This window comes from Trichechus manatus, unplaced genomic scaffold (assembly GCF_000243295.1).
Source record: "Trichechus manatus latirostris isolate Lorelei unplaced genomic scaffold, TriManLat1.0 scaffold00093, whole genome shotgun sequence".
NCBI classification, from domain to species: Eukaryota; Metazoa; Chordata; class Mammalia; order Sirenia; family Trichechidae; genus Trichechus; species Trichechus manatus.
Genome location: NW_004444029.1, coordinates 4,873,764 through 4,898,140, shown reverse-complemented (window position 1 = coordinate 4,898,140; position 24,377 = coordinate 4,873,764). Strand labels below are relative to the sequence as shown.

Below are 24,377 nucleotides of genomic sequence, written 5' to 3'. Positions count from 1 at the left end.
GGAGGAGAGCCCCTCAGGGCAAACACGCAGCCTGCACCCTAGGAGGAGAGCCCCTCAGGGCAAACACGCAGCCTGCACCCTAGGAGGAGAGCACCGGGGTCCCGGCCACCACATCCCTCCTCTGTGTCCTTCCTTGCTCAGGAGTGTGGCCTGGTGTTCATCTCCTTGGCCCCCAGGCTGAAGCTCGGGACGCTCACCCTCCTTTCCTCCACCAGGCCTGTCTCTCTCCTCCCATCCCAACAGCCCCGCCCCTCCTCGTCCCTCATCCCTAGAGCCCCCGAGCTCCGCTCACCCAGCTTGTAGTAGGGGGCGTGCACGGCCCCCTTGATGGTGATGGCCACGGGGCCCAGCTTGCAGCTCTGGGGCACAATGATGTAGAGCAGGCCGCCCCAGAGGCAGGTGATGGACTTGGTCGGCTTGTCCAGGCAGCAGCGGTTGATCACAAGGGGCGCGCGGAAGAGCTTGCTGGCCCTGGTTAGGTCATCTGTGTGGCAGCCGATCTGGATCTGAGTGGAGAGAGCCCACCAAGTGGAGGAGTGGGGTTACTATGGGGGTGTGTGGTAGAGGGGGAGCCCAGAGGTGGGTGCCATGTCAGGGGCTGTCCCCAACCTATGGGCTGTGTATGGACCCAGGGAATTCTTCGTCCACAAGGTCATTGGCCTGAAGATCATGTGTCAAAGGGATGCAGCAGCCCTGTGGTGGGTCCTTACAAGACACTCATGTGAGGACGCCAGGTGTCACCCCTGAGGCTGATTCCACGAGGGCAGGCCCCACAGGGTCCTCTGGTGTCTCTGCTGCAGGAGCAGTCTTAGGCTATCTATTCTGGCATGGGGGATGGGCAGAGGGGAGCCTGCCTGGTGCTGATTTAGCAGAAGGCCCAGGGGAGGCCTGAGAAGGCAGAAGTGCTGCAGGGGCGGTTCTCCTCCCCCTTCCTCCTGGGCCCCCTCGTCAGAGGGAAGGACCCCGTACTCCTTAGAGTCCCAGAGTTGATTCCCGGGGTTCATGCGAAACAAGCTCTCGGATAGATGCAGGCACAGAATAGACCCCATCCATGCTAAAGACCCCCAGGAGGCGCAGAGCAGGCAGAAATGTAATGTACTAAACGTGTGTGTATGTGTGTGTGTCAGTGTGTGTGAGAATGTGTGTGACAATGTGTGTGTGACTGTGTGTGAGAATGTGTGTGTGGGAATGAGTGTGTGACTGTGTGTAAGAATGAGTGTGTGACTATGTGTGTGTGAGAATGTGTATGATTGTGTGTGCGAGAATGTGTGTATGTGACTATGTATGAGAATGTGTGTGTGTGAGAATGTGTGAATGTGTGAGTGGCATGTCAGAGTGTGTGAGAATGTGTGTGAGTGGCATGTCAGAGCGTGTGTGAATGTGTGTGTGTGTGAACTGGGAGAGCTGAAGGTGGGCTGGGCCAGGCAGGAACAGCCCTCAGGTGGGCTGCGGAAGGAGGCAGAGTCGAGGGGCCTGGGGCTCCAATGGGAGATGCACTGGGACCTGGGAGCGGACTGAGTGTATGGAGCACCTGCTGCGGGCTAGAGTACTTTATACGGGGTCCCTGTGAGTCCCAACGCTAGGACCTAAGTCACAGGCACAAAACTCAGAGCCAGACACTGGCTGGGTTTGAGTCCTGGGCTCTGAAGTATGTCAGCTCTAGAGTCTCGCATCAGCGAGCTCTTCTGCACCTTAGTTCCCGTGTCTGTAAAACGGGCATAAAATGACCTGCCCTGTATTCCCCGTAGGAGTCCTATGAGGATCAAATGAGATGAGAACGCCAGAGTGCCTCTGCTCGGCAGCTTGGTGAGACAGAGGCGGCCTTACCTTCAGGTCAGCGGAGGCAGCTGACTCGGGCACGGAGACCTCGATGATCTGCCTGGAAGGGATGTAGAGCCCAGTGCTCATCCAGCAGTACCTGGTGCCTGCGAGAAGCACATGGGGTCTCTGGTTAGCGCACACAGGTGAGTTCTCCAATACGCTGGAGGTTTAAGTCTACCCAGAGGCATCTTGGAAGAAAGGCCTGGTGATCCACTTCCAAAAAATCAGCTACTGAAAACCCTGGGGAGTGCAGGTCTACTCTAATACACACATGGTCGCCATGAGCCAGACTTGACTCCACGGCAACTTTCTCTGGTTTGCCAGAAGCACAGGAAGGGCCTACTCTCCCCCTCCGTGACTCTTTCCTCCCTCCCATGGGGCCCGGACTCATCACCCCCAACGTTACCTAAGGGCCCCAGCCCTGTCTTCTTGAAAGCACCTGACAAAGGATGGGGACAGCCTCGGAGGCCATCAGACCCCAGAAATGGCCCGCTGTGGTCACCACCCCTCTCTGGCCCGCCCCCCGCAGTGCTGAGCCCCTGCTGGTGGTGCGCACCTGGGTTGGTGCAGTCAACCTCCACGGTGATGGGCGACTCCGCGGGGCGCAGGTAGGGGCTGCTGTAGACGTCCTCAGTTTCGGGGACGAGCAGGGAGAGGTCGCTCCCCGAGTGGGCCAGCCCGGTGGCCAGGGAGAGCATGGCGCCCCGGCAGCAGTCATTGATGACGGGGTTCTCACGCGTGGCCACGGGCAGCCGGTACCGGCTGAGCAGCTTCCTCAGCAGCCTGTGCACAGACGTGTAGGCGGGGACCTCCTCGGCGGGGATCTGCAGGAAGGCCGCGCCGTCGGGGCCCAGCTTGGCCAGCCAGCCCTTCTCCACGTTGCCTCGCTTCCGGCCCATGATGACCTGGAACTCGGCCAGGGTGGAGCGGAAGTGGTAGGTCCTGATGCCTGCTTTTGGGGTGCGGAAGGGCCCGGGGTTCAGACTCTGGCTGGTGATGCTGATGCCGAAGGGGTTGAGGAGGAGGTTCCCCGGGAACCTCGCCAGAGGGGACACGCCGGGGTTCTTGAAGGCCCACCACCAGGCCTGGGCGCCCACAAAGAGCCCCCCGCCCTCGGCCACGAACTCCTGCAGCTCCTTGACGTCCACATCGCTCACGGGCTCGAAGCAGTAGACGCTGGCATCACTGGTCAGCTGGGGCTCGATGCTGGTGTCGATGCCCCCCACCGCCAGCAGGCTGCTCAGCGACCGTAGCTCCGTCTGCACCACAATCTTGCCCCGGCGGCCCGCGTCCAGCCAGCGCACGGCGTTGAGCAGGAAGGGGCCCAGCTTGCTCACTGTGAACAGCACCTTGTGGCCGGTCACCACCACGCGGCCCCGGCCGTAGCGGGCGGCCGCGATGACGCAGCCGTGGTAGGAGTCCAGCCCCAGCGGGAAGGCCAGTGCCCCGTGCACCAGCAGCTGTGACGGGAAGCAGTCCGAGTTGGTGATGTCCAGCTCCGAGATCCCATGCAGGAGTTCCTCTCTGTCCTCGGAGAGGTCGTCCTCACAGCTGGAAAAGACACAGGGCTCCCTGTCAGAAGGGTCCCTTGACATGAAGCCAGAAGAAAGGGGCCACATAGAGTAAGTGCTGCATGTGTGAGGGAGCCCGTGGGTGGCACAAACGGTCACGTGCTTGACTACTAGCCAAAAGGCTGATGGTCTGAACACACCCAGAAGTGCCTCAGAAGAAAGGCCTGGAGATCTTCTGAGAAGTCACAGGCTTAAAAACGCTATGGAACATTCCTACAGTTCTACTCTGACACATGGGGTTGCCATGAGTCGGAATCAACTCCATGGCAACAACAACATATGTGCAAGCTTCGCTAGGAGTTGAGAACCAAGTGGGTGGATGTGACCTCACTGGGCAGAGAGGCTTGTTGAAGGAGGACAGGGGGACTTGCATTAACGTTTCTCTGTTCAGTCTCAGAGTGCAAATTCTCCACATGAAATCTCCACACAAAAAGGCAGCCCTGCCGTACTTACTTAATGCTGTATCTTAAATCTACTTCTAACATTCAGCCAATGAAAACTCTACGGATCATGATGGAACATCGTCCGATCTGCGACTGATCATGGCAATGGTTTGGGACTGGGCAGCGTTCAGGTCCGTTGTGCGTGGGGTTGCCCTGAGTCCCGGTGACTTGACGGCCAGTAGCAACAACGTTTATCTTAAATATTCTAGATTTATTTCAGCCCTTTATGCATTATATAAGGAACTGAGCGGGAAAATGTGCTGTCATTCTTATAAGGAATCTTGTTTATAAATTTCTCGGAGTTAATTTTCTGCAAATAGTCAGTGGAAACCAGGAGTAGGGTGCAAGGTGGGGCAGGAGGGCTGACTGGCCTGAACTCTGGGGGGACCTTTCTGTGACCCTAGCCCAAGAGGACCCCACTCTGCCTGCATCCAGCTGTACCATCACTGCCTGCTCCACAGGAGAGACACACACCCACTCCCTAAGGTCTGCCCAGCACCATCTGCTTACCGTCTGTGAGTAACCGACCCTTTCAAGACTGCAGGACATTCGTCAGCCCAAATGCGAATTGGAGTCCTAGACACCTAGTGGGATTACGGTTGGGGAGGGGGGGATGTAGAGTGACCCTCCAGCTGGTTACGCCACTCTTGTTTGATAAAGCTATGGCAATTGTATGGTCAGAGGCAGCTGAAACCCTGAAATATAGACACTGTTTCACCCTTTTTGTGGCTGGAGGAACTCTAACCAGCTGATGGGAAGGCTGTCATCCTCTTAGCAAGTACAACCTTCTCCTAAAGGTCATGGGGTCACCCCACTAGATGACCCTCCAGCTCCTTGAAACACTAACCATTACCATCACTCAACTAGCACTCCTTGCTCTGACTCGGGCTTGCCAAACAACCCGGTGATCACAACCTGGCTTCCCATGGTCATCTGCCTAACCTGAGACAGAAGCCATTGGCCGTGCCAGCCAGAATGTTCTAGCTTTGCGACATTAGTATTTCTTAAGCAGCATCCTGGATATTCTATATTTAACTTTCGTTATTATTTTAGTATTTTAACTGTGCATGCAAGATGAAATGGAAAAATGTTTTAATTCTTATAATGAGTTCTGTTTATAAATTTCTTGCAATTAACTGTCTACAAATGAAGTCTATGAAGAGGTGGGTTAATGCGTTTTAATTTAATACATCGAGTGGGGAAGGGTCCCTCTTCAATTTCCTGGGAAATTTCATGTAGGGTTGTGTCATAGATTGAATTGTGTACCCCAAAAATATCTGTCAAGTTGGCTAGTCCATGATTCCCAGTATTGTGTGATTGCCCATCGTTTTGTCATCTGATGTGATTTTCCTATGTGTTGTAAATCCTTTCTCTATGAAGTTAATAAAATGGGATTAGCAGCAGTTATGTTAATCAGGCAGGACTCAATTTACAAGATCAGATTGTGTCTTAAGCCAATCTCTTGTGAGATATAAAACAGAGAAGTGAGCAGAGAGACATGGGGAACCTCATATCGCCAAGAAAGCAACGCTGGGAGTAGAGCACGTCCTTGGGACCTGAGAGGTTCCTGTGCAGAGAAGCTCCTAGACCACGGGAAGATTGATGACAAGGACCTTCCTCCAGAGCTGAGAGAGAACGTCTTCCCCTGGAGCTGGCGTCCTGAATTCGGACCTCTAGGCTACTAGGAGTGCCTGTTAGTTCATCATACTGCGGGGGCTTTTGTGTTGCTGTGATGCTGGAAGCTATGCCGCTGGTATTCAGGTACCAGCAGGGCCCCCCATTGAGGACAGGTTTCAGATGAGCTTCCAGACTAAGACAGATTAGGAAGATGGACCTACAGTCTACTTCTGAAAAGTATTAGCCAGTGAAAACCTTATGAAAACAGCAGCAGAACACTGTCTGCTATAGTGCCGGAAGATGAGCCCCTCAGCTTGGAAGGCACTCAAAATACAACTGGGGAAGAGCTGCCTCCTCAAAGGAGAGACAGCCTTAATGACGTGGACGGAGTCAAGCTTTTGAGACCTTCATTTGTTGATGTGGCACGATTCAAATTGAGAAGAAAGAGCTGCAAACATCCGTTAATAATCAAAACGTGGAATGTATGAAGTATGAATCTAGAAAAATTGGAAATCATCAAAAATGAAATGGAACGCATAAACATCAATATCCTAGGCATTAGTGAGCTGAAATGGACTGGTATCGGCCATTTTGAATCGGACAAGCATATGGTCTACTATGCCAGGAATGACAACTTGAAGAGGAATGGTGTTGCATTCATCATCAAAAAGAACATTTCAAGATCTATCCTGAAATACAATGCTGTCAGTGAGAGGATAATATCCATACGCCTACAAGGAAGACCAGTTAATATGACTATTGCTCAAATTTATGCACAAACTACTAGGCAAAAGATGAAGAAATTGAAGATTTTTACCAGCTTCTGCAGTCTAAAATTGATGGAACATGCAATTGGGATGCATTAATAATTACTGATGATTGGAACGCAAAAGTTGGAAACGAAGAAGAAGGATCAGTAGTTGGAAAATATGGCCATGGTGACAGAAACGATGCTGGAGATTGCACGACAGAATTTTGCAAGACCAACGACTTCTTCATTGCAAATACCTTTTTTCACCAATATAAATGGTGACTATACACATGGACCTCACCAGATGGAATACACAGGAATCAAAGCGACTACATCTGTGGAAAGAGACGATGGAAAAGCTCAGTATTATCAGTCAGAACAAGGCCAGGGGCCAACTGTGGAACAGACCACCAATTGCTCCTTTGCAAGTTCATTTTGAAACTGAAGAAAATTAGAACAAGTCCACAAAAGCCAAAGTATAACCTTGAGTATATCTCACCTGAATTTAGAGACCATCTCAAGAATAGATTTGACACATTGAACACTAATGACCGAAGACCAGACGAGTTGTGGAATGACATCAAGGACATCATATATGAAGAAGGCAAGTCATTAAAAAGACAGGAAAGAAAGACCAAAATGGATGTCAGAAGAGACTCTGAAACTTACTCTTGAATGTCGAGTAGCTAAAGCAAAAGGAAGAAATGATGAAGTAAAAGAACTGAACAGAAGATTTCAAAGGGTGGCTCAAGAAGACAAAGTAAAGTATTATAACGACATGTGCAAAGAGCTGGAGATAGAAAACCAAAAGGGAAGAACACGCTCAGCATTTCTCAAGCTGAAAGAACTGAAGAAAAAATTCAAGCCTCAAGTTGCAATACTGAAGGATTCTATGGGGAAAATATTTAATGATGCAAGAAGCATCAAAAGAAGATGGAAGGAATACACAGGGTCATTATACCAAAAAGAAATGGTCGACGTTCAACCATTTCAAGAGGTAGCATACGATCAGGAACCAATGGTACGGAAGGAAGAAGTCCAAGCTGCACTAAGTTTAGATTTATAGATCAGTTGCAATTATAGTACAGGAGTTCCTATGTACCCTTTACCCAATTTCCCCTAATGTAAACATGTTATATAACTATGGTGTATTTGTCAAAACTAATAAGTTGGTACAATACTACTAACTAATCTCCAGACTTTATTTGGATTTTCCCAGCTTTTTCACTAACATCTTTTTTTTCCTGTGCTGGGATTCAATCCTGGATATCACATCACATTTAGTGTTGGTATGTTTTTCATTATGCCTGAATTTACTTACTATGCATTTTCTGTTTCTCTTGAGTCAATTTTGGAAATTTGTCTCTATCAGGAAATTTATCTATTTTATCTAAATTGTCAAATTTATTGGCATAAAGTTGTTGTAGTATTTCCTTATTATCCCCTTCTAATGTCTGTAGGGTCTCTAGTAATTTCCCATCTTTCATTCCTGAAATGTGTAATTTGTGTCCTCTCTCTTTTTGTTATGATCAGTCTACCTAGATTTTTATCACTTTTATTATTTTTTTCTTCACTGAACAAGCTTTTGCCTTTACAGATTTTCTCTATTGTTTTTCTACTTCCTATTTTACTGATTTCTGTTCTTTATGATTTTTTTCTTCCTCATTTTTGGTTTAATTTTATTTTTCTTTGTTAGCTTACTTAGGCCATTGAGTTTAAACTTTTCTTCTTCCCTCATATAAGCCCTTAAAAGTATAAATTTCTCTCTAAGCACTGCTTTAGTTGCATTCTACACATTTTCATATGATGTGTTTTTATTTTTATTCAGTTTAAAATATTTTCTCATTTCTTTTGTAATTTCTTCTTTGACCTATGGAGTAATTAGAAATGTGTTTTTAAATTTAGAAATATTTGGCTATTTTCCAGGTATGTTTGTATCACTGATTTCTAATTTAATTCCATTACAGTCAGAACATACTCTGTATGATCTCATGGCCTGGTATGTGATCTAGCTTCATGAATGTTCCATGTGCACTTGAAAAGAATGTATTTTCTGCGGTTGTAACCATGCTAATAGTTTATGCATTCAAAAAATAAAATTAAATCAGTAATAATGGAGAAACATCCACATGGAACAAACACAAACCAAATGAGAAAAACGATTGATCCAAGTGACTTTTGAACTCAGTACTCAGACTTCACACACTCAGTGCAGTATATTCTGAAGACAAGAAGATCTGCAAAGATCTTGAACTTAGTGTGTTGTTGGTAATACTATGGGTACAGTAAACGTGGAGGTCTTTTGCGTGTACTGCAGTAAGGAGCCCTGGCGGTGCAGTGGTTAAGTGCTTGGTAGCTAACTGAAAGGTTGGCGGTTCAAACCCACCAGGTGCTCGGCAGAAGAAAGATGTGGCAATCTGCTTCTGTAAACATTTACAGCACTGGAAACCCCATGGGGCAGTTCTACTCCGTCCTATAGGGTCACTATGAGTCAGAATCAACTCAACAGCAATGGCTTTTTCAGCTTGTAGAATTGAGTAAATTTTGAAGCTATTGGAAACCAGGGATATCATTAAGGGAGAAAGGAGATATAAGTATGGAATGTGTGAAGGAGAAGACCCCTGTGGCTTTGGATTAAAACTGGGGGTATCAGTATGGACTTATTAACATATACATATAGTCCCTGGGTGGTGCTCGACTACTAGCTGAAAAGCTAGCAGTTTGAATCCACCCAGAGGTACCTCAGAAGACAGGCCTGACAATCTGCTTCCGAAAGATCACAGCCTTGAAAACCCTGTGGAGACCAGTTCTACTCTCACTCACATGGAGTCACCATGAGTCAGAATCAACTCAACGACAACCAACAATAACATATGTGTGTGTGTGTGTGTGTGTGTGTGTGTGTGTATTTCCACACATATATACATATGTATACATATATACATACATATATTCATTTTTCCTGGCCCTGTCTTCTGAGAAACCCGGAAATAATGACACTCTAGGTGCAATGGGCACACCTAGATCGTGGTTTCTAAATACTATTTACCATTATAAGGAACTAGGATTCCCTGAAGAAATGGCTGAATCCAGGTCTTGGACAGGAAAGGTACAAGATAAATTTTGTTGTTTCAGAAATTAAGGATTTACTGAAAAATTGATGGGGATGTGTCAAAGGACTCAGAAGACAGCTTAATGGGACTTCTGCGTGCCAAACTGGGGACAATTAAACCTTCAAAAATACTGCCTATAAATGAATTCCAACACATATGATTAAAAAGAAAGAAAAAGGATTTATGAGTACGGATCCATGATAAGAAAACAAACAAAATTTAAACCAGTTACAAAGCTAACAAGTGTTTTGGGGGTGGGGAGGGAAAGCTCTTGTTCCCAGAAGGACTCCAATGACCTCTGAGAGAAACCCTCAAGTCCACGTGTATTACAGTGCAGTAAGCAGTAAGCGCTAAGGTCTCAGGTTACAGTGGGAGCACAGGGCAGGGGACCTAGACCAGAATGGTGGGTGAAGGAGGTCTTTGGAGGAGGAGACACTTGAGATGAGTCTTGAAGAAAGGAACAGGAGTTACCCAAGTGACAAAAGTAATGACAGCACCATTTTATAACCATTTTGTCACCACCTTTGTAAAGACCGTCTCAGTCCCATGTCCTCGTGGATGCTAGAACCACTGGGTGGCAGGTGGCTGGGAAACTGGATATCCATAAAGTTTCAAGTGATCACACCACAGATCCAATTGGTTGAAAAGGCATGACTACAACGGGCAGAACTGGCAAACTCTAGCTTAACTGAAAGACTAATTTTAACATCACCAGTAACAGGACAGATTAGTCTCCTGTGCCTCTCGATTTGAAATAATTATCAACCCTATGTGAAATGTCCCAGAAAATCGAAGAGGAGGGACCCTTCCCCACTCGACATATTCATTTAAAATGTGGTAACCCACCTCTTCACAGACTTCATCTGCAGAAAATTAATCGCAAGAAATTTATAAACAGAACTCCTTATTTAAGGAATTAAAACTCTTTTTTTCCAAAACTATGTGGTATTCTTACCAAAAATGTTTGAACTGAGTGTAATTATGAGAAACTAGATAAATCCAAACTGAGGGGCATTCCTGGAAACAGCTGGACTGGAAAACAAAAAACGGTGGGAACTATTGTGATTAAAGTAGACTGAAAAAAACGTAATTTGGTTGGATCCTATATTGAAAAAAAAAAATTTATAAAACACATTGTTGGGACAATTGGGGACATTTGCATGTGGACATTAGATGACAGTATTGTAACTGTTAAATTTCTTGAGTAGAAGAAGTGTACTGTGGTCAAGTGGGAGAATGCCTTGTTCCTAGCAGACAAATGCTGAATATTTAGGTGTGAAGTGTCATGGTGTCTACAGGTTACTCACAAATGGTTAAGCAAAATAATCTCTCTGTGAGTGTGTCTATGTGTGTGTGTATAGACACCATATATGGCAAAATGTCAAATGCTGGTTGGTGAATCTAGGTGAAGGGTATGACGACTACGGCATTATTGTCGTAACTTTTTTCTAAGTGTGAAAATATTTTTCATAAGAAGCCTGGAAAAAATAAAGATAAGTACAAGAAGAATAGAAAAATTATACGTAATTTCTTAACAGTAAGAGGGGAAAAAGAAACTCAACCAACCGAGCAAAAGGCAGTAAAGGAAAATTTAAAAAGAAGCAACAAGAAAGAATAACAGCTAGAAAACATCAAAAAGATGATAGTAACTAGAACAAACAAATCAATTTTCTCAATTATATAAATGGATTATATTTCCAAGTAAATGACAGAGGCTTTTAGACTGAGCAAAAAAAAAAAAAAAAAAAAAAATCAAATTTATGCTAAGATACATCTTTAAAAGATGTAGAAAGAATAAAAGGATCAACAAAGAAAAAAAGATGGAGTAGTAATTATAATATCAAACAAAATAGAGTTCAAGAGATAAGGATATTTTATACTGATAAAAATGTACAAATGATAAAAGAATGAGTTTTTATAAATCTAAAATATAACTTTAAAATATATAAAATAAAAGCCAAATTCAATTCCAAAATCACAGTGGAGTAGGAAACAATTTTTTTAGAATTCTCTTATTTTAGATCAAGTATATAAAAACAAGGCACAAAAAATATGAATAACTCAGTTGATCTAACAGATAAGTATACCCAATTCCAACTCATAGTGACCCTATAGGACAGAGTAGAACTGCCCCATCGGGTTTCCAAGGAGCAGCTGGTGGATTTGAACTGCTGACCTTTTGTTTAGCAGCTGAGCTCTTCACCACCGGCGCTCCAGAGATAAGTATAGAGATACGTAAATAACAGAGAACACTTATCAAATGCTCTAAAAAAAACTGCTATTGACATTGTATTTGGCCAGAAAAAAATAATGCCAATTTTAAAAAATGTGCTAATATTATTGTGGTTATATTTCCTAATTAGTGCCTATCATCTAGAAGACTTGTTGCTACCAAGTCGATTCCGATTTATAACGACCCTATAGGACAGAGAAGAACTGCCCCATAGAGTTTCCACGGAGAGCCTGGTGGATTTGAACTGCCGACCTTTTGGTTAGCAGCTGTAGCACTTAACCACTGCCCCACCAGGGTTTCCTCATCATCTAGAGGCATACTGTATTTATGAACGAAATGACACAATGTCAGGAATTGGCCTCAAAACAATCTGGGAGGGTGAGGGACTGGATGGGTGTGAGTTGATACCAGTTGTCCAGGAGTTGGTAACTGTAGCACCTAAATTAAGGAGCCCTGGTGGTGTGATGGTTAAGCGCTCGGCTGCTAACCAAAAGGTCAGCTGTTTAAACCCACCAGCTGCTCTGTGGGATAAAAATGTGGCAGTCTACTTCCATAAAGATGTACAGCTTTGGGCAAGGTCATGGAAGCTCCACCGACACATCCAAACTTCCTGAGGGACGGAACTACTGGGCTGAGGGCTGTGGGGACCATGGTCTCCAGGAACATCTAGCTCAACTGGCATAACATAGTTTATAACGAAAATGGTCTACATTCTACGTTGGTGAGTAGCGTCTGGGGTCTTAAAAGCCTGTGAGCGGCCATCTAAGATACTCCATTGGTCTCACCCTTTCGGGAGCAAGGGAGAATGAACAAAACTAAAGATACAAGGGAAAGATTAGTCCAAAGGACTAATGGACCACAACTACCACGGCCTCCACCAGACCAAGTCCAGTACACCAAGATGGTGCTCGGCTACCACCACTGACCGCTCTGACAGGGATCACAATAGAGGGTTCCAGACAGAGCTGGAGAAAAATGTAGAACAAAATTCTAACTCACAGAAAAAGACCAGACTTACTGGCCTGACAGAGACTCGAGAGACCCCGAGAGTATGGCTCCCAGACACCCTTTTAGCTCAGTAATGAAGTCACTCCTGAGGTTCACCCTCCAGCCAAAGATTAGACAGGTCCATAAAATAAAACGAGACTAAAGGGGCACAACAGCCCAGGGGCAAGGACTAGAAGGCAGGAGGGGACAGGAAAGCTGGTAATAGGGAACCCAAGGTCAAGAAGGGAGAGTGTTGACATGTCGTGGGCTTGGTAACCAAAGTCACAAAATAATATGTGTACTAACTGTTTAATGAGAAGCTAGTTTGTTCTGTAAACCTTCATCTAAAATACAATAATGAAAAAAAAGAACATGTATTTTAGGATCAGACAGACTTGGGTTTGTAGTCCATGTCTGAGTTACTGACCATGTGAAATTACTTAACCCATCAGACCCTCAGTTTTCTTCTCTGTAGACAAAAAACCCCAAAAACTCACAGCCTTGGAAACTGTATGGGGCAGGTCTACTCTGTCCTACAGGGTCGCTACTAGTCAGAATTGACTGATGGCAACAGATTAAATGATGGGCACAGATGGGTTCATTGTTCTATTTTCTACTTCTGAATATGTTTGAAATTTTTTAAAACAAAATGTTTCTTTTAAAGGAAACTACCAAGTATTTGTAACACAGTAGGTATAATCAGACCTATGGTTTGTGGTGGAAGGGTATTCATTGTATTTTTATTTTTAAGAGAAAAAAATAGGAACTAGCCTAAACATGCCTAAACACGTACTAACAGGTGAATGGCTAAATGAATTATGGAACAATTCAACTGTGCCATGCCATATATATGTGCTCTATAGCCACTGTCCTCAGACCAGGAGGTGCAGTGGAGGCCATCAAGGACCAAGCAGATGGGAGAGTAGAACTGTCCAGGGAATGTGCAGCCACGCAGAAGACAGGGATGAGCATCTGCTCAGTGCAGGTCACCACCGTTCCCAAGCAGGAGCTGCAGCAGTGACTGTGGGGTGAGAGTCTCCAAATCTGGGCGTTCTCACCATGCCGGAAGTGGATCTTCTCATAACTTACTGAAGACTTCATGTTTCTGATCGTCAAAGTAACATCTTGTTCTGATAAAACATTCAGTCACCTTGACAATACTTGCTGACAGTTTAGTCTTTTAGAAGGTTAAGGTGACCCCAAGATCTAATTTAGAACTTAATATGGACCGGTAAGAAATGTGCAAAAATATGGGTTAAAAATGTCTTAATTTACATGCATGTGTTCAAATGAGGGTTTAAAAAGAAATAACCAGACACTCTAGCAGAGTAACCAAACCCATGGGGCTCTCATCCTGAGCTTCATTCAACCTGTGATGGGGACGGTCTTCCTTCCTGGGTTCTCCTAGAAGCATCTTGGTGGCTTGTGTTGTCTAGTATTTCTACAATACTCTGAAGATATTTTATCCAGTACCACCTGTTACAACAAGTGTGGAGAATCATTCAAATGCTCAACAGTAGGCAAGGGATTAAATAAATAAGGGATCCGCACAGCAGTTAGGAGTCCCAGGATGGTGCAAACAGTTAAGCAGTTCAAACCCACCCAGAGGGGCCTCAGAAGACAGGCCTGGTGATCTGCTTCTGAAAGGTCACAGCCTGGAAAACCCTATGGAGCAGTTCTACTCTGTGTACACGGGGTCATCACGAGTTGACCAATGGCAACTAACACAGCAACAACACACTGCAGTCACGTGAAGGGAATCAAATAATTTTGCAGATTATAAAGAATCACCTGTTATATTTATGAGCAGAATTCTGGTCTAAGGAGGTAGCCACAATGAGGACCTTGCCCTTCCTGTGCCTCAGGGTATTTTAAAATCCAGTTGACGATTTGGGGTGAATCCATATCTAGTGTCAAAGTCTCCTCCATAGGCCTGGTAGCAACCTGAATGTGAGGCAGCTCCCCCCCGGCTCACCGACTCACCTGACTAAGACGGGGGTCTTGGGCATCTTCTTAGAAACCTTGAAGAAACTCGTGTCCCCCTTGTTGTCAGTGAAGTACACGCCAGCCACACTGGTGACGAGGTTCCCGGGGAATGTGAACAGCACCCTCTCATCATCGCCCTGGCTGGCCCAGTCCCAGGCTTGGCCTCCGATGAGCAAGCCCCCTCCCCGCTTCACAAACTGGACTAGCTTCTCAGTCATGGTCTCGTTGTAGGCGTCGATGCAGTAAACCCCCAGGGAGTCTTTGACTTCCGGCTCTATCTTGGACTCCATGCTGGAGCCCTCAAGGATTTTGGCCAAAGGTGCCAGGGATGGGTGAACACCAATGGGGGCCTCAGGGGAGGAGCGCAGCCAGCCCACCGCATTGAGGAGAAAGGGTGTCAGCTGGGCCTCCACCAGGTAGTCCTCATGGGACACCACCACCAGGCGGCCGCGGCCGTAGGAGGAGGCAGCGATGAGGACCTGGCCCACGTCATTCACCATCACCGGGAAGGCGGTCTCTCCGGTAAGAAGCAGTTCACAGGGGATGGCATCTTCAGGGACATCCCAGCTTGTCACCCCGTTCATGAGGGCCTCAAAGGCAGCAGAGGGAGTCGCCATTGCTGTACTGGCTTCTGCAGAGGGAAGCAGAGACTCAGTGGGTGGAAAACGGACAAGCAGACTAGCAAGTCGTCCCACTACGCAGGTGTAACTAATGTGGCAAATGACTCAGCACTCGCCAGGGTGTCTGCAACCCAGGAGACCCCAGGATGCCCACCCCGTATGTTTCCATCACAGAAGGAAGGAATGAGGGAGTGCAGCATGCTCCCCCACACTGCCCACTTCACTGTCACATTGCTTGTATTAATCCCACCTTGGGGAACCCAAAGCTTTAGTCCAAGAATTCTGGGCTATCGGGGAAGTTCACAGAGAAGGGGAAGTCGTCTGGGCTGGTCTAGGCCCCAGACCACCAGAAGCGGAGTGAAACATGCAATGAAGTGGTGGCCGGCTTACTGCACTGGAGGGGGCAGAGAACCGATGTGCCTGTCTGTGAACGTGTGCTCCCCAACATCCCTGCTTCTTCACCTTCGGCCTACCCTACCTCCCTCCCTGCCCCAAGGCACTCCACAGTGCGACCTTGCTGTCTGCACTGTGATGACTGCTCCTCCAAAGACAGAGCATCTCCAGAGCCAGGACGTCCAGGGCTTCCCGTCAGCACTGACCACTGGAAGGCCCTGGGCTCCCAACACCTCTAATGCCCACATCCTGGGCCAGTCTCACTGTCCTCGACCTTATGGGACACTCACTTTCCGTCCTTCCCCAACCTCTTCCAAGCATGCACTGCTCCTTCAGTTCCGTCTGTGGCCCTTACTTCTGCTCTGTCCATCTCCCTCGTCAGAGAACACGCACACCCGCAGGTAATATGGCGCCGTGGTTACGCACCCACACTCTGGAGTGTCTGGGTTTGAATCTCAGCTCTGTCGCTTCCTAACTGGGACTCGGGCAACACAGCTCAGACGTAGCTTCCTGACTCACTAAGTAGGGTAACGGTGTCTACTACATAGGGCTGTTCTGAGGATTAAAGGAAAGAACACAGCCAACTACCTTTTCACCAGTATTATTTATACACGTGTGCATGCATGCATCAGGGTTGTACCCTTTCACCATACTTATTCAATCTGTATGCTGAGCAAATACTCCGGGAAGCTGGACTATATGTAGAAGAATGGGGCATCGGGATTGGAGGACGACTCATTAACAACCTCCGTTATAGGGATGACACAACCTGGCTGGCTGAAACTGAAGAGGGCTTGGAACACCTACTGGTGAAGATCAAAGCCCACAGCCTTCAGGGTGGACTACACCTCAACATAAAGAAAATAAAAATCCTCACAACTGGACCAATTAGCAACATCATGTAAGCGGAGAAAAGATGGAAGTTGTCAAAGATTTCATTTTACTTGGATCCACAATCAATGCTCGTGGAAGCAGCAGTCAAGAAATCAAATGACATACTGCATTAGGCAAATCTGCTGCAAGAGACCTCTTTAAAGCGTTAAAAAAGCAAAGATGTCACTTTCAGGACTAAGGTGTGCCTGACCCAAGCTATGGTATTTTCAATCACTTCATATGCATGCGAAACCTGGACAATGAATAAGGAAGATCCAAGAAGACTTGATGCCTTTGTTGGTGAAGAATATTGAACATACCATGGACTGCCAGAAGAATGACCAAACTGTCTTGGAAGAAGTACAGCCAGAATGCTCCTTAAAAGCGAGGATGGTGAGACTTTGTCTCACGTACTTTGGACATGTTATCAGGAAGGATCAGTCCCTAGAGAAGGACATCATGCATGGTAAAGTAGAAGGTCAGCAAAAAAGAGGAAGACCCTCAACAAGATGGACTGACATAGTGGCTGCAACGATGGGCTCAAGCATAGCAATGACTGTGAGGATGGCACAGGAATGGGCAGCATTTCGTTCCGTTGTACTCAGGGTGGCTATGAGTCGGAATCGCCTCAATGGCACCTAACAACTACAGCATGCCTATACATTACACACGCGCGCGTGCACGCACACACACACACACATCCTTTTAATTATTTGGCTAACAGTAAACCATGTGCATAATAGGGGATTCCCACAAAGTGGGGGCAAAAATCTAGCCTAATGCTACATTTTACAAACGCTGGATTAAACATTTAATGACTCTGATTTTATAGTTTTCATAACTGGGAACCAAAACCCCATTCCCCTTGGGCTCCCAATCAGGTCCAGGCAAAAGATAGGAGGAGACGCTGCAGGAACCCCCTTCTCTTCTCCCTTCTCCCCAGAATCATGACCTTGTTAAATCTATTTAGCAAACAGTGACAATCAGGACCGACAAAGACGCCTGTGTTTAGCTCTCAAGCATCCCTGCGGGCCCTCGAAGCTCCTGGCCCATGCCCTGGGCCCAGCCACCAGGCTGCAGGTGGAGGGCCTGGGCCTGGTGACGCTGACGAACTCAAGACTGCCACTTTCAGCCAGTCTCTAAAGCTAAAGGAGCCCTGGTGGTGCAGTGGTTAAGCACTCAGCTGCCAACCGAAAGGTGGGCGGTTCAAACCCACCCAGCAGCTCCATGGGAGAAGGACCTACAGATCTGCTCCCAGAAAGAGTACAGCCTAGGAAATCCTATGAGACAGCTCTACTCTGCCACATGGGGTTGCTATGAGTCAGAATCCACTCGACGGCAATGGATTAAAGCGACCCAGTTTCTAAGTGGCCAGTATCTGCTCTCGCCTCCCCTCTCCCAGAGCCCCTCCCCATGGAGAAGCCCCAGTACTTCTCCATGGCACACAACAACGCCAAAGAAGTCCTAAATTGATTGTTTTCCTCCAAACTCGTTCTGCTCAGCTAAGGAACCTAAGTGCTGTGTCTCTGGCTGCTAAAGCGGGCATGCCAACCTCTGAGAGACCCTGAGAAGATGTACTCAGCGCACACCTGTCCCTCCCCTGCCACTCCCAGGAGAAGCCAGATGCAAGCACTAGGGCACGGGGTCACGCTGTCTCTGCCTGTGCCCACTGCCACCTCGGCGCCAGCCCTGTCAATGCCCTCTCCCGCAGTCTCCAGTCACAGGGCACTAACCTAGCTCAGTCCTTGGATGTCCCCGGCCTAAAGTGACCCTTTAGGTTAAGCTGCCGTAACAGACAGGTGGTGGCTGTGTATGAGGTGCCTTAGCCAGGAATTGATACCGGGTCTCCCGCGTGGACGGCGAGAATTCTACCACTGTACCAACGACCTGGCACCCTGGTGGTGCCGTGGTTAAGAACTTGGCTGCTGTCTTAGTCATCTAGTGCTGCCATAACAGAAATACCACAAGTGGATGGTTTTAACGAAGAGAAGTTTATTTCCTTACAGTAAAGTAGGCTAAAAATCCGAATTCAAGGTGTCAGCTCCAGGGGAAGGCCTTCTCTCTCTCGGCCTTCTCATCAGTGTTCCCCCAGACTAGGAGCCTCTCGGCACAGGGACCCCGGTCCAAAGGACGCGCACTGCTCCCGGCACTGCTTTCTTGATGCTATGAGGTCCCCCTGTCTCACTGCTTACTTCTGTCTTTTATATCTCAAGAGATTGCCTTAGGACACAATCCAGTCTTGTAGATCTAGTCCTGCCTTACTAATACAACTGTCACCCATCCTTCCTCATTAATATCATAGAGGCAGGTTTACAACATACAGGAAAATCACACAGTACCAGCAATCATGGCCCAGCCAAACTGATATACACATTTTTGGGGGGACATAATTCAAACCATGACAGCTGCTAACCAAAAGGTTGGCAGTTCGAATCCACCAGCCGCTCCTTGGAAACCCTGTGGGGGCAGTTCTACTCTGACCTGTAGGGTCACTATGAGTCGGAATCCACTAGATGGCAATGGGTTAAGGTGATCCAGTTTTTAAGTGGCCAGTATCTGCTCTCGCCTCCCCCTCCCAGAACCACTCTGATGGTGGTATCTCCCTGGAGAGAAGCCCCAGCGCTTCCCCTTTGCCCACTTTGCCCACGGGGAACAGCTGAGCACTTGTTCTGATATTTAAAGCTTCAGCTCCAGCGGCCTACCTCCCTACAGCTTCCAGTGCACTTGCCCCCCTGCCTCTCCCCCCAACATGCCGGCTTTCATTTTCAATCTTCCTTCCCCCTCCCGTGTCTTTCCATCTGGTGAAATCCCACACTGCTAGGAGATACTCAAGGAGGAAAGGTACATGGCCAGCGAGCCTATGACAACATGCTCACTCTCATCAGAAGCCACGTGGATGAAAATGAGTGTGCCCTATTCCCATGCAACTGCAGGAAAGAGGAGGACGGGGTGGGGGAGGAAGAGCAAAGGGGCCCAGGATGAAGACTGATCATGTCCAATGTCCGAAAGGCCGCCTTCTCCTGGAAGAACCGGGAATCTCTGCGGTCTTTCTGGAAAGGAATCTGGTGGAGGTGACTCAGTTTCAAAGGTCTGCCTATCCTAAATCTTAGCAGTCTGTCTTCCAATAACCTTTCTTAGGGAAACAAAAGCACCCGTGATACAGATCTGTGTACAGGGAGCTTATGGCCACATGGAACCCAGACACGGAAGTCTATGAATGACAGCCTGAACATGCAGATGACAGAGAAATGGCACACAAGTCTCCCAGGGTCATTTTTGATTCCTGGGGATACAGAATCTTTAGCCCATACCCACAACTATCCAACTCCACAGACCCCCACACACCCCACGGCACCCACGATGCCCTGTGGCACAGCCTCAGCTGTGCAACACCCACACCCCAAACAAGCTGCCATCAGACCTTCTCTCTGGGCTCACAGTCCGCACACACCTCGCGCTGTCTCTCAGGAGGCACCCTTTGGGCTAGTGCATGGGAGAGGTGTCCCTGGAGAAGTGACAGGGACATGCAGGCAGCATGGAGATTGAGCGGCAGGGGAGAAGGGCAAAGAGGAGGGGCTTCTGCAAGTCTCCTTCGACCTATTTCCTGGGCTTGACTGGGAGTCTGAGGGGAAGGGGGTGACTGGGACCCCCAGCCCCCTCCTCTTGACCATTTTCTCCTTTCCTCCACTTGAGACTGCAGTTTTGGTCTTCGTCTGACCAGTGCTGGAGGTTTGACACAAAGGTGCTCATCTGCAGTATGGAATATCCCAGCTATGAGAGAGGGGGACCGAAATCCACCTAGAAGAGTATCCTAGATATATTTTCAGTGAAAATTTCAAGTCACTGTAATATGTAGGACATGAACTCATTTTTGTATGGACAATGATCATGATGATAACAGTGGTGGCAGAGCCCTGGTGGCACAGTGGTTAAAGCTATAGCACTGGCACTTCAAATACCAGTAGGGTCACCCATGGTGGACGGGTTTCAGTGGCGCTTCCAGACTAAGACAGACTAGGAAGAAAGGCCTGGTGATCTATTTCCAAAAATTATCGAAAGATAACACTGTGGATCACAACAGAACATGGTCTGATATAGTGCTGGAAGATGAGCCCCCTCGGCTGGAAGACACTCAGAATACACAGTGACCACTACAATGGACTTGATCACACCAATGATCATGAAGATGGCGCAGGACTGGGCAACATTTTGTTCTGTTGAATGTGTGGTCACCATGAGTGGGAGCCAACTTGACGGCAACTAACAATATAACAATAAGGTGGATTAATGGATCCTTCTCCAAGGGCCCTAAAAAGTCTTCCTTTATCTGTGTCAGGTTGTGACCTTGCCTACGATGACTACGCTTTCCTCCTCTGTGGCCTGAATCTAGTGGCTGGTTCTGCTCCCACTCTGTCCAGCCATCAGTGACTCCTGCGCTTGACTTTGAACCCAATGCTCCCTCTTCCTGCCTGACCAGAGTCCTGCCTGCTTGCTCTCCTGGCCAACTGAGTGCAGATGGACAGCTGGGGGAAAGCCTCGTGTTCTCTCCTGTTTCTCTCCCCAGTAGCTGAAAGCAGAACCATCCTTGAACCTGCTTCCTGCTTTTTCTCCCTGGGTCTACTTGCCCCTTTTAGCTTGCTGGAACCAAAGCAAAAGGTACCCCAGGTCCAACCTGTAACCCCTCCCACAGAGAGCCCATGGTATCCAACTGGGCTTTCCCACTGGGTATTCTAAATGTCTTCCAACCTTGGGGACTCATGTTCTAGCACTACATCAGACAATGTTCTGCTGTGATCCACAGGGTTTTCATTGGCTAATTTTTGGAAGTAGATCACCATGCCTTTCTTCCTAGTCTGTCTTAGTTTAGAACAGAAGGTGAGCAGGAGGTCCATCAAGGACATGCTGTAGATGGTTTGATTTCAAGTCTCCAAACTAGAAAAAGTGTCTGTGGTTAGGGACTACGCTTTATTCTTCGGATTCCCTAGGACAACGAACAGGAAAGAGGAATGGGTGGTTGGATGATGAGCGTGGTGTAGGGCACACCTCCAGCAGATAAACAGCCTGACCTGGAAAACTCATCAATATCACAAACATCCAATCCCATAGGTCTTAGCCTCATCATGCGTTTTCTTCTGTAGTCTGTTGTTCATTTATCCTGACACGTTCATCTTTTTCAATGTCCATCACGTTCTACTAAGCAAGAATTGGGGCTGCTTCTATGCCTCCTTTAACAACTTCCCTCACAGAAATGAGAGCAGCAACCACACGACATATCTATGTACGAGGGTGCACACTGCCACACACAGCCTGGACGTGGAAATAGGTGACTAGACCCAGTGTCTACCCTGGACAGTCTCAGCTCAATCTTCTTTATTTTTCAGTTAAAATGGTTTAATCTACACACTTACAAGAACATATAAAGCACATGGAAGGACAGAGAAGGTAAAATAATAATAAAACAAAAAAAAATTAAGCTCTCAAAAGCCTAAAAAACCATTTTACCCTCGAGTAGACTCTGCTCTCCCTCATGGCGACCCCATGTGTGTCAGAGCAGAACCGTGCTCCACAAGGTCTTCAGTGGCTGGGTTTCTTTTTCTTTTTTTTTTAATTGAACGTTAGATGAAGGTTTACAGAACAAACTAGCTCCTCATCAAACAGTTAGTACGTATATTGTTTCATGGCATTGGTTAACTACCCCATGACATGTCAGTACTCTCCCTTCTCGATCTTGGGTTCCCCATTACCAGCTTTCCAGCCCCCTCTTGCCTTCTTGTCCTAGCCCCGGGGCTGGTGGGCCCCTTCAGTCTCATTTTGTCCTATGGGCCTGTCTAATCTTTGGCTAAAAGGCGAACCTCTGGAGTGACCTCATTACTAGGCTAAAAGGGTGTCCGGGGGCCATACTCTTGGGGTTTCTCCAGTCTCTGCCAGGCCAGTAGTCTGGTATCTTTTCTTTCGAGTTAGAATTTTGTTCTACATTTTTCTCCTGCTCTGTCTGGGACCCTCTACTGTGATCCCTGTCAGAGCAGTCAGTGGTGGTAGCTGGGCACCGTCTAATTGTACTGGACTCAGTCTGGTGGAGGCCTTGGTAGCTGTGGTCCATTAGTCCTTTGGACTAATCCTTTCCTTGTATCCTGTTCTCTTCTCCCTTGCTCCTGAAGGGATGAGACTAGTGGAGTATCTTAGGTGGCCGCTCACAGGCTTTTAAGACCCCAGCTGTTACTCACCAAAGTAGAATGTAGAACATCTTCTCTATAAACTATGTTATGTCAATTGAGCTAGATGTTCCCCGAGACCATGGTCCCCACAGCCCTCATCCCAGTAATTCAGTCCCTAAGGGATTTTGGATGTGTCTATAGAGCTTCCATAACCTTTCCTTGTACAAGTTGTGCTGGCTTCCCCCAGCATTGTGTACTGTCTCACCCTTCACCCAAGATACCACTTACCTATTGTCTATTCAGCTTTTCCACCCCCATCCCTCCCCTCCCTCTTAACCATCAAAGATTGTTTCATTTTGTGTGTAAACCTTTTCATGAGTTTTTATAGTAGTGGTCTCATACAATATTTGCCCTTTTGTGATTGGCTTATTTCACTCTGCATAATGAGTAGCTGTTTTTTGGAAGTAGATCTCCAGGCCTTTCTTCGAAGACACCTCTGGATGCACTCGAACCCCTAACCTTTCAGTTAGCTGCCGAGCTTAACTGTTTGCACCACCCAGAGACTCCACCATATACCTACCTCCAGCTTAAAAAAGACGTCACCGGTATCTCGGAAACCCCTCTCCCCCCACCCGCCTAAAGTAAGCAGGATATTGTTTTTTTCCTCCTCCACGCACTCCCTTCCTCACTCCCGTCCCTCCGCCCCCGCCCCCCCCCTTCTCACCCGTGTTCACTCACTCCTCTCAGTGGGTCACTCTCAGCCCCGGAACGGAGCTGGCAGACCTGAGCTTTTAAAAACCTAGAGGTGGCCTCTTACTAGCTGTTGATCTCCCGGGCTCACAGGGTGAGACATCAAATGGACACTGTGAGGAAGGGGGTGCTGAACCCGAGGGCTGGCAGGGTGGACTTGGGCGTCCTGGCGCAGACCCCTCCCCCGCGGCTGCGCCTCCCGGGCCCGGAGCCAGCTCCGCAGAGAGCACGTCGGTGACGTCAGGGGACCAGGGGGCCGGGAGGGGACTGGGGGAGGGCCTGCCGCAGGAATCCTGCAGCCGCAGGCCTGTCGGTGTCGGGGTGGGGTGCAAAGACTTCTTCCCGCCCCCTGCCTCCACCGTTTCTAAGGGACAGCGCACCGGGCGCGTGACGACAGCCCCAGAGACCGTGTTTGCCAAGTTCAGAGAGCAGTGGGTCAGAGGGATGCTCAGTCTTAGCTCCCGTGTGGCCTGGGCCGCGGTGTCCCTCTGGCCAGCTGCAGCGCGCCCGCACAAAGCCTGCAGACACGACAGGAGACAGTGTCTGAACCCGCAGGGGCGCTGCGGCAGGAGGGGTGCCGAGCCAAGGCCAAGAGAGCCCAAGAACACAAAGAGCGCGGCTGCCCCGGCCCTGCCCCAGGCCGGGCCCCTCGCCCAGGGCCCCTCACCAGCCCCCCGCGGGGTCCGCGAGCCCTCAGCTCGGCTCGGGGCGCGGGCGGAGCGCAGAGGGTCTTGGGCCACCTCCTCCCACTTCCTCCGCGGCCGGGGGGCGGCGCTTGGCCAGGGATAGCGCTTCTTTGTGTCGCGGGCTGTGCGTCTTCGAGGGAGCGGGGGCCAGGCTCCCGGGCGCAGTGCTCAGCTCATCAAAGAGCGAGCTTAGGGCGCTGCTACTGGGGGTGCACCTGGGCCTGCTGCCGAGGGAAACAAGTGGAGTGTAGGGATTGCTGCGCATGCTTGCCTTTTTTTACGAAAAGGAAAAGCCCCAACTCTGTGTGTATTTATGTTGTGGAAGAGACAAGGGAGGGATACATCCGGTCTGTCAGTGCTTAACCTGAGCGACAGGGG

General features: G+C 48.2%; 1 protein-coding gene across 1 annotated transcript in view; it reads right to left on the bottom strand.

Moving 5' to 3' along the window:
- Positions 1-24,377, bottom strand: part of LOC101360689 (TRPM8 channel-associated factor 1) — a 37,326-nt gene that overhangs the window by 10,601 nt on the left and 2,348 nt on the right. The window contains exons 2-5 of the mRNA XM_004382360.2: positions 14,520-15,153; positions 2,378-3,372; positions 1,828-1,925; positions 293-506 (exon numbers count right to left, since the gene is read on the bottom strand). Coding sequence (XP_004382417.2) covers positions 293-506; positions 1,828-1,925; positions 2,378-3,372; positions 14,520-15,139 — 1,927 coding nt within the window. The 5' untranslated portion in view covers positions 15,140-15,153. The remainder of the gene's footprint in view (positions 1-292; positions 507-1,827; positions 1,926-2,377; positions 3,373-14,519; positions 15,154-24,377) is intronic.